At 40.6% G+C, this 13265-nt stretch overlaps 1 protein-coding gene across 5 annotated transcripts in view; it reads left to right on the top strand.

The window, feature by feature from the left end:
* Positions 1 to 9804, top strand: part of TEX11 (testis expressed 11) — a 373435-nt gene extending 363631 nt beyond the window's left edge. For 4 of the 5 annotated variants that reach the window (XM_079911723.1, XM_079911722.1, XM_079911724.1 and 1 more), the window contains 2 exons: positions 8595 to 8759; positions 9620 to 9804. In XM_079911723.1, the coding sequence (XP_079767849.1) occupies positions 8595 to 8759; positions 9620 to 9682 (228 nt within the window). In that variant the 3' untranslated portion in view covers positions 9683 to 9804. The remainder of the gene's footprint in view (positions 1 to 8594; positions 8760 to 9619) is intronic. The other variant, XM_079911725.1, reaches the window with a different exon arrangement.
* The last annotated feature ends 3461 nt before the right edge of the window (positions 9805 to 13265 follow it).

Below are 13265 nucleotides of genomic sequence, written 5' to 3'. Positions count from 1 at the left end.
AGGTAACATTCTTTTCTCCCAGTTAATGTTTTCTCTTTTTTGTTGATTTTCATGGCATGGGATAGCACTACTTTTCCAATTTTGTCTGAAGAGCCATGTCTTGGAAACAACAGATGTGAACTTTTTTCTATTAATATAAAAATCATTGTCTTTCAGTAGGGTAGTATATTCTACTTATAGCTATTTTAGTGTGTTTTTCTTTTCAGTCTCTTCACGTTTTTCTTTACTAAAATGTCATGTTTACTTTCTTGTATATTCATTCCTCCATATTCATGCATTAAATCATTCAAAATATTTATTAAGCAAAAAAAAAGAAAAGATGCTCAACATCACTAAATATTGGAAAAAGTTCAAATCAAAACTGCAACAGGGTATCAACTCACAGCAGTCAGAATGGCCATCATTAAAAAGTCTACAAATAATAAATACAGGAGAGGCTATGGAGAAAATGGAATCCTCCTACACTGTTGGTGGGAATGTACATTGGTGCAGCCACTGTGGAAAACAGTATGGGGGTTCCTTAAAAAACTAAGAGTTACCATATCATCCACCAATCGTACTCCCAGGCATATATCTGGAGAAAATTCTAGTTTTAAAAGATACATGCACCCCAGTATTCATAGCAGCACTATTTACAATAGCCAAGAAATGGAAGCAACCCAAATGTTCAACAACAGATGAATGGATAAAGAAGATATGGTGTGTGTGTGTGTGTGTGTGTGTGTGTGTGTGTGTGTGATATATTTGCATACATATACACACTCAGTGGAATATTACTCAGCTATAAGAAAAAATGAAATAATGCCATTTGCAGCAACATGGATGGACCTAGAGATTATCATATTAAGTGAAGTAAGTCAGATAGAGAAAGACAAATGTTATCACTTATATGTAGAATCTAAAAAAATGATACAAATGAACTTATTTACAAAACAGAGATAGACTCACAGACCTAGAAAACAAACTTATGGTTACCAAAGTGGATAGCGGAGGATGGGGGGAGATAAATTAGGAGCTTGGGATTAACAAATACACACTACTAGGTATGAAATAGATAAACAAGGACCTGCTATATAGCACAGGGAACTATACAGTAAGTCCCCTACTTACAAACCTCCAAGTTGCAAACTTTCAAAGATGCAAATGTGGATTTGCATGTCCAATCATGTAAGGCGTGAGTGAAATTGCAGCTTGCCCTCCGTCTCCTACTGCTGATGATCCTTCAGCTCTGCCGTCTCCCACCTCCTCTCCCTCCTCCAGTCGGTAACTCTTCTTGCCTGTTCACTCGATGCCAATCCCTGTATGCCAGCTGTTGTACTGTACTGCTGTACTTTTCAAGGTACTGTACTGTAAGATTAAAAATGTTTTCTTTATTTTGTTTGTTTTTTATGTATTATTTTGTGTGAAAAGTATTATAAACCTATAATAGTACAGTACTATGTAGCTGATTGTGTTAGTTGAGTACCTAGGTTAACTTTGTTGGACTTAGGAACACACTCTCGGAATGGAACTCATTCGTATGTAGGGGACTTACTGTATTCAATATCTTGTAATAACTTATAATGTAAAAGAATCTGAATCACTTTGCTGTACATCTGAAACTAACACAACATTGTAAATTAACTACACTTCAATTTTTAAAAATGGTTACAAAAAAAAGGAACCCCAAAGAGAGTGACTGTTGACTTCTCACCAGAAACAGTGGGGACCAGAAGGCAGTGGCATATTCAGAATGATAGGAAAAAAGTAACAGCTAACCAGGAATCCTATAATCAGCAAAATTATCTCACAAAAATGAAGATATTAACAAATAAAGAAAAACTGAGAATTTCTTGCTAGCTGACCTGCCTGCAAGAAATACTAAAGGAAGTTCTTTAGGTTGATAGCAAGTGAAACAAAAAGCATTGGTAATTAGGTAATTATACAACAGTATAAATGCATACTTCTTTTCCTTTCTTCTCTTGTATTATTTAAAAAGCAAATGTATAAAACATACAATTGTTTGTTGGGCTTTTATCGTATAAAATGTAATATAAAAATAACAGCACAAAGAAGGAAGGTGGGAGCCAGTTTGGGAATAAGGAATGACACTAGAGAATAACTCTGAGCCATGGGGAGAAACGAAAAGAACCAGAAATGGTAAATAAGAAAGTTAATATAGGGGCTTCCCTGGTGGCGCAGTGGTTGAGAGTCCGCCTGCCAATGCAGGGGACACGGGTTCATGCCCTGGTCCGGGAGGATCCTACATGCCGCAGAGCAGCTGGGCCCGTGAGCCATGGCTGCTGGGCCTGCGCGTCCGGAGCCTGTGCTCCGCAACGGGAGAGGCCACAACGGTGAGAGGCCCGCGTACTGCAAAAAAAAAAAAAAAAGAAAGAAAAAAAGTTAATATAACAAATTATAAATATATACTTTCATTCTTTACTTCTCTTAGCTTCTTTGAAACACATAAAATTATATGAAGTAATTAAAACTTTTATTGTTGCATTGTCTATTTCAAAACTTACCACAGGGCTTCCCTGGTGGTGTGGTGGTTTGGAGTCTGCCTGCCGATGCAGGGGACAGGGTTCGTGCCCCAGTCCGGGAGGATCCCACATGCTGCGGAGCGGCTGGGCCCGTGAGCCATGGCTGCTGGGCCTCCGCGTCTGGAGCCTGCGCTCCGCAACAGGGGAGGCCGCGGCAGTGAGAGGCCCGTGTACCGCCAAAAAAAAAAAAAAAAAAAACTTACCACAAAGCTATAGTAATCAAGACAGTGTGGTACTGACATAAGGATAGACATAGAGATCAGTGAAATAGAATTAAGAGTCCGGAAACAAACCCTCACCTTTATGGTCAGTTGATTTTTGACCAGATTGTGAAGACTATTCAATGTGAAAATGTAGTCTTTCTAACAATGGTTCTGGGACAAGTGTGTAGCCACATGGAAAAGAATGAAGTTTGGACCCCTATCTCGAAATGGATCAAAGACCTAAATGAAAGCTAAAATTATAAAACTATAATTATACATAAGCTAAAATAAGAAGACTTTTAGAAGTATAGGCTTAAATCTTTGTAACCTTGAGTTAGACAGTGTTTTCTTAGATATGACACCAAGAGCACAAGCAATAAAATAAAAAATCAATTAATTAGATATCAGCAAAATTAAAACTTTTCTGTGAAGGACCAACAAAGAAGTGAAAAGATAACCCACAGAATGGCAGTAAATGTTGGAAATCATATATTTGTTAAAGAACTTGTACTTAGAATCTATAAAGAGCTCTTACAACTTGATAATATAAAGACAACTAATTTTTTTTAACGGGCAAAGATCTGAGTAGACAGTTCTCCAAAGAAAATATTCAAATGACCAGTAAGCATATGGAAAGATTCTTGACATCATTAGTCATCAGAGATAGGCAAATCGAAACACAGTGATCTACCACTTGGCACCCACTAAGATGACTGTAGTGAAAAAGACAGATAATAACAAGTATTGACAAGGATGTGGAGAAATTGGTGCCCTCATACACCATGTTACTGTACAGTGGTACAGCTGCTTTGGAAAACAGTCTGGCTAAGTTCCTTAGAAAGTTAAACGTGAAGTTACCATATGACCCAGCAATTTCACTTCTAGGTATATACCCATAAGAAATGAAAACAAATGCCAAACAAAGACTTGTACACAGATGTTCATAGCAGCCCAAAGTGGGAGCAACCCAGATGTCTATCAACTGATGAATGGATAAACAAAACGTGGTATTTCCATACAGTGGAATATTAATTGGCCATAACAAAGAATGAAGTATTGACACATGCTACAACATGGATGGACCTTGAAAACATTATGCTAAGTGAAAGATTCCGGTCATAAAGGACTACATACTGTGTGACTCTGGACATTTATCTGAAATGTCCAGAATAGGCCAATCTATAAAAGACAGAGATGGGGGTTATTTGGGGAGATGGGGAGTGACTGCAAATGGGCATGGGGGTTTCCTTTTAGGGGGATGAAAATATTCTACAATTGACTGTGGTGACAGTGGCAGAACTCTGTGAATGTACTAAAAGCCATTGAATTGTACACTTTTTTTTTTTTTAGCAACTTTCATGGTTTGGATGCTTTTTTTTTCAAATTTATTTATTTATTTATATTTATTTTTGGCTGTGTTGGGTCTTTGTTTCTGTGCAAGGGCTTTCTCTAGTTGTGGCAAGCAGGGGCCGCTCTTCATCGCGGTGCACGGGCCTCTCACTATCGCAGCCTCTCCTGTTGCAGAGCACAGGCTCCAGACGCGCAGGCTCAGTAGTTGTGGCTCACGGGCATAGTTGCTCCGCGGCATGTGGGATCCTCCCTTACCAGGGCTCAAACCTGCATCCCCTGCATTGGCAGGCAGACTCTCAACCACTGCGCCACCAGGGAAGCCCTGTACACTTTTAAGTAGGTAAATTGTATGGTATGTGAATTATATCTCAGTAAAGCTGATGTACACAATATTCACTTCAGTAACCCTGAAGAGAGCCTAGAAAGACAGCATTTGTGTTCCAAAACACGTACAGTTTTGTTAGACTGTTATATGACTGCCATGTTTATTAAGATGTTGAAGGCAGAGAAAACTGGCTTCAAATATGAGCCCCAGAAAATCATAAGCGCAAACATCTCTACTTGCTGGCATTGATTTGTATGTTACTACAGGCAAGCCTATGTTGCACTGGGGTGAGTAGCTGCACGGTTGCATTTCTTCGTTGAAGATGAGTGATTCTCCTGAGCAGTGCTGGACATGAGAGTAGCTAACGCAAATGAAAATAAAACTCCTCCAGTTCCCTAACTCATTGAATGGCACCATCATTCCTCCAGTTGCCCAAGCCAAACATCTCGGAGTCATCCTCAATTCCTCCCTCACTCCCATTTCTAATCTATCACTAAGTCCTGTCAGTTCTGCCTCCTAAATATCGTATATTCATTTACTTTTCCCCATCTTCCACCATCACCAACCTAGTTCAGGTTATCATCTCTTACCTCAGCTACTGCAGGAACCTTTTAGCTGGTCTTCTTGCATCTCTTGCTTTCTTCATTTCTCCATCCAGCAACCAGAGTGATCTTTTAAATTTTAGAATATATGTGACCTTGCTTAATCTTCTTCAGTAGTTTCTCATTGCTCTTAAAAACCAAAATCCTAAACATGGCCTACAAGGTCCTGCGTACCTGTCTGTCCTCATCTTGAGCCATTCTTTCCGTCACTCTCTGTACTGCTAGCCACACAGTACTCCACTAATTACCACCTCCTAGACAAATTTGATGGCCTCTTTCTTTACCCTGGCCTTCATTATTGACCACTGCCTCCTTATTGAAATTGTCTTTTCTTTTGTCCTTTATGTTCTCATCACTCTTCTGTTTTATCTTTTCCCTCTTGCCACCCAACTATGAACATTTCCAATATTCTCTACTCTTTCCTTCTCCATATTCCATACTCTGTCCTTTAAGTGGATTGATATTTTTCAACTATTACCTGAGTTCCAGTCCATATCTGCAACAGCCCACATGATATCGCCAAAGTTACCTCAATCTCAACATGATTAAAATAGAAGTTAACATTATTTTGATCCTTTATCCCCAGAAACATTTCCTTCTAATTTCTTCTTTCAGTGGTATCAGCATTCTCTCAGCCATTCAAACTATGTACTTCAGAGCCATTTTTAATTGACCTATCTTCCATTCCCCATATCAAATCAGTTACCAAGTTCTACTGATTCTTCCTTTAGAGTGTTTCTTACATCTTTCCATTTCCATTGTCACTATTTCTGACCCTCATCCACTTCATTCTTCATCTCTTAACAAGTCCATTTAAACAGTTCTCGCTGTATGTGTTTTCTCACACTCACGTCTGTTCTAAACACCACTGGCATTTCAATCTTATTAAAACTCCAGTTTCATCATATAACTTTCCTTCTCAAAAAGTTTCAGTAACTTCTCATTGCCAGCAGAATAAGTCCCAAAATCTGTGGCCTGTTATGCAAAACCCTTAACACTCCAGCCCGATGTTTCACAAATTACATTCCACAAGATGTTAGTAAATGATCTACATACTCTGGATTAAACAAAGTTACATGGTTTCTTCACTGTAAAAGTTCCTAAAACTTTTAATGAACTAATGTGCATTAAAACTCTCCAAGAGGTTGTATATAGAATGCAGCATTTCCAAAATGTATTTGACTAAAGAACCCTATTTTTATACACCATCTGTTAACATTTTTCATGACACTAATGTTCTAAGGAAAAGCATCTAGGAAGTGCTTAGGTAGCCCCATCCTACATTTCCAGTCCTGTTTCCCATTAATTTCCCTATATCAGTTGTCTGCTTGGGCCAAATGACTGTTAGTTCCCCTGAGACGTGCTTAGTCTCAAGCACAATCTGAGTCTTTATTGATTCTGTTCTGCCCACATGGAATGCCCTTCTCTTTCTCTCTATATATTTTTTAAGTTGAGATACAATTCATATATAAAATTCACAATTTTAAGGTATACAATTCAGTGGTTTTTAGTATATTCACAAAATTCTGCAACTATCACCAGTATCCAAATCCAGAACATTTTCATCACCCCAAAAAGAAACCCCATAACCATTAGCAGTCACTCCCCATTCCCCTCTCCCCCAGCCCCTGGCAACTACCAATCTGCTGTCTCTCTGGAATTGCCTGTTCTGGACATTTCATATAACCTCTCTATAGCTAGATATCCTGCTCATCTACTCTAAGATCATGTCTATTTGTTCAGTCATTTGTTAAGTCATTCAGTTAAAATCACAACACGGTCATGTGTCAGGCTGTGAATACGCAAAGGTAGATGACATTCTGCCTTTAAGGAACTCCCAGCCTAGTGAAGGAGACAGACAATAGGTGCCGTGAACAAAGTGCCATAGGAACAAAGTGGTACAGATAACAAATTGTGGAGAGTCAGGCAAAGCCTGAATGAGGAGGTAGCATTTTAATAACTGGATATTAATTCATTTGTTCATTCATTCATTCAGCAAATATCTGTTGGACCCTTATTATGTGTCAGGCACAGTGTTGGACTCTGAGGATACAAAAATGAAGAAGAAAAATTCCCTGTACTCAAGGAGCTCAGCCTGGAGGAGATATATATATACACAGTTTCAAAACAATGTGATATAAGTTGTATTAGAGGAATGTAAAGCTTGCTGTGGCAACAGAGAGAAAGGAATAACTAACTCTGTTTGTTAATTTGAAGAAAAGGTAGAAGTTTACCAAGTGGATAAAGATTGGGTGGGGGACTGGCATTTCAAGCAGAGAGACTAGACCTCTGACTGTGCCAGCCCAGTGCTCATTTGTTTGACTGAGCTGGAGCACCTAATGCCTGTGTCACTCTGACTAGCCCTTAATCACATTCCTGGTGTGGTCCTCTTTATACGTGGATGCCTTGTCTCCCCAGAGACATTATGTATCATTTAGGATAAGAGCTTTGTCTTGTCACTCTTAGCACCCTCATTCTCATAGTGTTTTATGCATAGTAATTTTTTATAGATCCACATGGGTGAAAGGACAGCTGAGACAATGTCATTGACACTCTCAACAACCTGCTGCCCAGGTCTTCTGTCACATATCCCCCTTCAAGGGCCTGAGACCTCTTGTGTAGTTGAAGGACTTTAACATGGAATGAGCACACAAGTGCTCCCTCTGTGGTCCATCTCCTATACAAGAACGACAAAAGTAGGTCCTTAGACTAATCCTTTTTGCTATTGCAAAATCTTGTGATCAGCCATGTTAAAAGACAAAGGGACCATCTTAGAAATGTGCCCTGTGTTCATAGCAAGGTAGATACTGTCAATACTAAAGATCATTTTTAAATTGTAATCAGTTGACTTGAAGTACAATAAAACAGATTACACTCCATAATCAGTTTTTGCCTTCAAAGTGGAATCTGAGGTTTCCCGGAGAAGGAATTCTGCCTCAAGATTCTAACAGAAATTCTGCCTGAGTTTCCAGCCTGCTGGCCTGCCCTACAAATTTCAGACTCAAGATCACAACATCAAGTCTTACCTGATTTTACAGCCTGCTGGCCTACCCTACAGATTTCAAACTTGCCAGCCCCTACATTGTGTGAGCCAGTTCCTTAAAATAAATCTCTCTATACATATGCAAAAAATAAAGATTAATATAATTTCTATTCCAAACACAGACTGATTCAGGTCAAGGAAATTAAGAGATTCAATAAAACTGCTGCTTCACAACCTTCTCTGAAAATTAGAGATAGGTACTGGGGAGATAATCGACTGAGGACAGCAACAAGGGAAGCCCCAAACAGGATACAGGTTTTTCTCCTGCTTCGGAAAGACAGAACTCAGTGCAAGAGGGCTTCATTGCTTTTTTAGTGTATATGTCACTTCATGAGGTCTTGCTATGGAGCATCCTACAGCTGACAGACCTTCAAGGTGGTCTCCTCCTACTCTCCAGGAGCACAGGATTGCTCGTGGGGGCCGCGGGCTCCTTCCTCAGTGTCAGCAGAGCACCCATTGTTTAATAATACTGGGATGCAGCCCTCATAGAGTCAGCGCTACAGTGATTGTGACAGTAATAACTGTAAACCCACTGTTCTTGGATTTCAGGAAGGCTACCCAGAAATGGAGATTCTCTGGCTGATGATCAAGTCCTGGAATATTGGAATATTTATGTACAGCAGCAACAAGTATACGTCTAGTGAAAAGTGGTGTGGCCTGGCACTGCGTTTCCTTGACCACCTTGGCTCCCTTAAGAGAAGCTATGAAACTCAGGTGAGGAGGGAGAGGGCTACGGGTGGATGGCATGACTCAGGGACAGAGAGGTTGTACATAGCTCTCGTTAAGGACACAACCCTACCTTCCTTGACTAGGAAAGGATCTTGACCATTGTTCCTCTCAGTGGTTCCACAAAAGTGCAAGAGTTATGGGACTATAAACAGTAATTTTTTATAGTGAAAACCAGGAAGAATGGTGAACAAGGCAAACTTAGGAATAGAAAATGGAATCTAATTAAGAAGAATGCCAAGAGTGGGCTCTGGAAAGATGCATCCCTGTCAATGCCAGTGCACGTAGGGAAGGACCAGCCTCTGTGCAAACAATGAGTGTTTAAAAAGACATTTTCTGCAGGAACTTTTTTTTTTTTGCGGTACGCGGGCTTCTCACTGCTGTGGCCTCTCCCGTTGCGGAGCACAGCCTCCAGACACGCAGGCTCAGCGGCCATGGCTCACGGGCCCAGCCGCTCCGCGGCATGTGGGATCTTCCCGGACGGGGCACGAACCCGCATCCCCTGCATCGGCAGGCGGACTCTCAACCACTGCACCACCAGGGAAGCCCAGGAACTATTCTGAGTAGCAGACTTCTGGGCCCTTAGCTAACGAGGAGAGGCTTGATAGAGAAAAAGGTTTTGTATCACATAAGAGCAAAGGATCTTTTATGTTTTAAGTACTTCCTCCCTTCTTCTGCTTATCTCTGGTGAACAGACCTAGTGTCATGGGATCCCTTTTCCCCAGATGAGTACTGTATGTTCTTCCCAGAGTGGTGCCTCAGGTCTCTCATGCCATCACCATGGATCCGGGAAGATTTCCCACATTTCCTTTCCTCTCAAGAAATCTATTTGCTGTTCTCTTTCCCAGATTCATGTTCTGTACAGTGAGCTTCTGGAAACATTAAATAATAAAAAAGGGCCCACTTGTTAATGAAGAGTGAGAACTGCTGGAACAGAGCAAGCTGCCAGTGACTTGAAGATGTGTGTTCCTGAGATGTTGAATGTTTAAATTCTTACCAAACTTACTCTTGAGTTTTTGTTTCTGTTTTCTCCTGCCCTATTTTCATGTTGTTAAATGACATGTTCTAAAATAAAAGCATTTTGACTTTTAGTGCTGTGACCAGCTAATTTCTGGGGGACAAATGATTTTTTCCAAAGTGCTAAGGAGCTAAGGAACATTTTATATATATATATATATATATATATATATATATATATATATATATATATATATATACATATATACACACACACACACACACACACACAGAAATAGCCCATGTGAGAGCAAGCTGATTCATGCCCCATGTGACCAAAAGGGGGTGTTCATCCCAGTCCCACACAGGTTGCATTTTATTAGAGAAGTGCTGAAATTCGCAATACCTGAAGATAACAGAGAACCATAGACTCTTCATCGGAAGGACCTTAGTGGTCTTTGGGCCCAGCATCGATCAGATTTCATGAAATCGATGACATCCTTGAGACTTGGTTGTGCAGTCTGTATCAGAACATAGCCTGTGACAAACTCCCGAGACAACGCAATCTGCCTTTTTTTTGCTAATTGGTAAAATACCCTTCCTCATACTGAACAGAAATGTGTCTCCCTGTAACAAGTTTGTTTCCTCTTTCCCCCATCCTGCTGACTTTCTTGTCTTCCGGTTAAACATCCTCAGACCCCCTCAGCTGTTCCTCATATGATGTAGTCACCTCACCTTTCCCAGAGCCAAGGCCCATGTTCCAGTGAGATCTGACCCACACAGAGTTCAGCAGCCTCATTCTGGCTAGCCTTGCATTAGTGTACCGTAAGATGACACTGGCTTCTTTTTCCCTGTTGATTTGTATTAACATTTTTTAACTTTTGATTTTGAAATAGTTTCATACTTACAGAAAAGGTGCAAATTGCCACATACCCTTTACCCAGATTCCCCATTTGTTAACATTTTACCACATTGCCTTATCATTCTCTCTTTGTGTATTTCTTTCTGAACCATTTGAGATTAATTTACAGACTTCTTGCTCCATTACCCCTTAATGCCGCATTGTGTATTTCCTAAAAGCAAGGATACTATTCTCCTAAGTCAGGGGTCCCCAATCCCCGGGCTGCAGACCACAACTGGTCCGCGGCCTGTTAGGAGCCGGGCTGCACAACAGTAGGTGAGCAGTGGGCGAGCAAGCGAAGCTTCATCTGCCGTTCCCCATTGCTCACATTCCCCGCCCACCGCCCCCCACCGCCATCCGTGGAAAAATTGTCTTCCATGAAACCGGTCCCTGGTGCCAAAAAGGTCGGGGACCACTGTCCTAAACGACCACAGTACAACCATCAAAATTAGAAAATAACGATACAAGTCTACCATCTAATCCACAGGCTCCATTCCAATTTCATTGATTGTCCTAATAAAGTCTTTCATAAGTTCAGGATCATAAGTTGCATTTAGATGTCATGTCTCTTTCGTCCCCTGCAAATGGAAACAGTTTCTCAGTCTTTCCTGATCTTTCATGACCTTGACATTTTTTAAGAGTACCGGCCAGTTAACTTTGTAACATGAACCTCAACTTCTGTGTTTCTGGTGTTTCCTAATGATTAATTTACGCATTTTTGGTAGGCACACCACAGAAGAGATGTGTTCTTCTCAGTGCATCATACCAACAGACAGACAGTGTCAGTTTGTCCCACTGATGGTTCAAGTTAAGACGGTGTCTACCATATTAGTAATTCATAAGTAATTAGGAAGTATTTTGTGGAAGACACCTTGAGACCAAATATCCTGTTCCTCATTGAACTCCCACTCACTAGTTTTAGCATCCATTGATGACTCTTGCTGGAATCCCTTTTTACTGTGATGGTTGCTAAATGTTGATTTTTAAATTTCCATCATTCTGTCTTCATTTATTAGTTGGCGTTTGTTAGGGAGAGCATTTTCTTCTCCCCTACTTATTCATATTTTAAAAATATGTTTTAGTACAGACTAATGGATCTTATTCAATGAGTTATAATCCACTATTTTGCTGCTCAAAGCTGGCTCCTATATCCTTTTGACATGTCCCCATCATTCTTTGAACACTTCCTTACTTTGTGACATAGTAAGATGTTCCAGGCTCATCTTGTACTTTCCCTGCTCCTGCACTGGAATCAGTTATTTCTCCAAGGAGCCCTCATTCCTTTTAATGGAGAATGGTAGTATCCAAGATTTGGGTGCTAGGTGTACTCATTATTACTGGGGTGCCATTGTTTCTAGAGCCTCTCAGTGGACAGAGTTAGGAAATGTGTGGATGTGTATATATCTATATGTGCATATATGTATACATAAAGCCGAGTTCATACTGATACCTCCATTTTCAATCCAACACCAGAGGGTTCATTCTAGCCTTCCTCCCTTTCCATATTTGCAACTATCTCTTCCAACATTGAGAAATCTGGCTCCTATTAACCTCAGATATTCACTTATTTGCTCAATCATCTCCCTGCTTGAGAATAATCTCCCAGTCATGCCTCAGTCCTGACCCCACCATCCTGACCATGAGGGCCACCCCTTCAGCCGAGAAGCCCTGGCAAACACTGGCCAAGTCATCAGCCGAGCTTCCAGCCCAGGGAGTGAGCAAGCTGAGTCCCTCGCTGAGCCCCCACCAAGGGGAAGGCCAAGGAACCACATTCCATTCAAGCAGGCATTTCATATTGTTGACTCATGGGACTTACTGTTTACTCTCCCCTGCTTTCACCTTGGTGTTTTTCCTATTTAGTTTTGAGAAGTCAGCTCAAGGGTCAGTTCCTCAGAGAAACCTTCCTCCACAAGGTCAGGTTCTCTTGTCATGTGCTCTCTTGGTGCTCTGTTTTATTCTTCATAGTTCATAAACATATATTTCCCTGTGGACTGATTTGATTAACATCTGTCTCCCTCAATAGTCTTTAAGCTGCAGAAGGGCAGACAGTATGTTTCCTCACCACTGTATATCCCAGTGTCTAGCACAGTGCCTGGCACTTTCAACAAATATTGGTTAAAAGAATGAATGAAAACTTCGAAGTCTTCTTTTCATACATCCTGCTATTAACTGATGTCTCAGCTTTTACTTCCAGTCTGTTTAAGTGCATTTATCACTATTAAATTGCTCTCGCCAGTTGTTCTTTTTGGATACAGTGTCTATCTTTATTACAGTGTTATCCCACTCAGACCCACATTATCTGCATATTTGATCAGTGCGCCATCTAATGTCTTTATCCAAATAGGTGATAAGACGTAGTGAATAGGGGAGGGCTGAGACAAAGCTTGGTGACAGGCCTTGCAGTCCTACCCACAACTTCATGCATTCATGCAACAAACAAACACTTTCTGAGCACTTTCTACTATGTACTGGGCACGGTTATAGGTACTGGGGATAAAGTCATGAGCAAACTAGAGGATGAAGTCTCTCCTTTGAGGAGCTTACATCCGAGTGGGTGTGTCAGATAATAAATTAGTATATAAATGAACTTTGTTCTTTTAACTAGCAGACTTTGGGATGATCATTCACCCATTCCA

This window comes from Stenella coeruleoalba (genome assembly GCF_951394435.1).
Source record: "Stenella coeruleoalba genome assembly, chromosome: X".
NCBI classification, from domain to species: Eukaryota; Metazoa; Chordata; class Mammalia; order Artiodactyla; family Delphinidae; genus Stenella; species Stenella coeruleoalba.
This window is presented reverse-complemented; position numbering and strand designations above follow the sequence as displayed.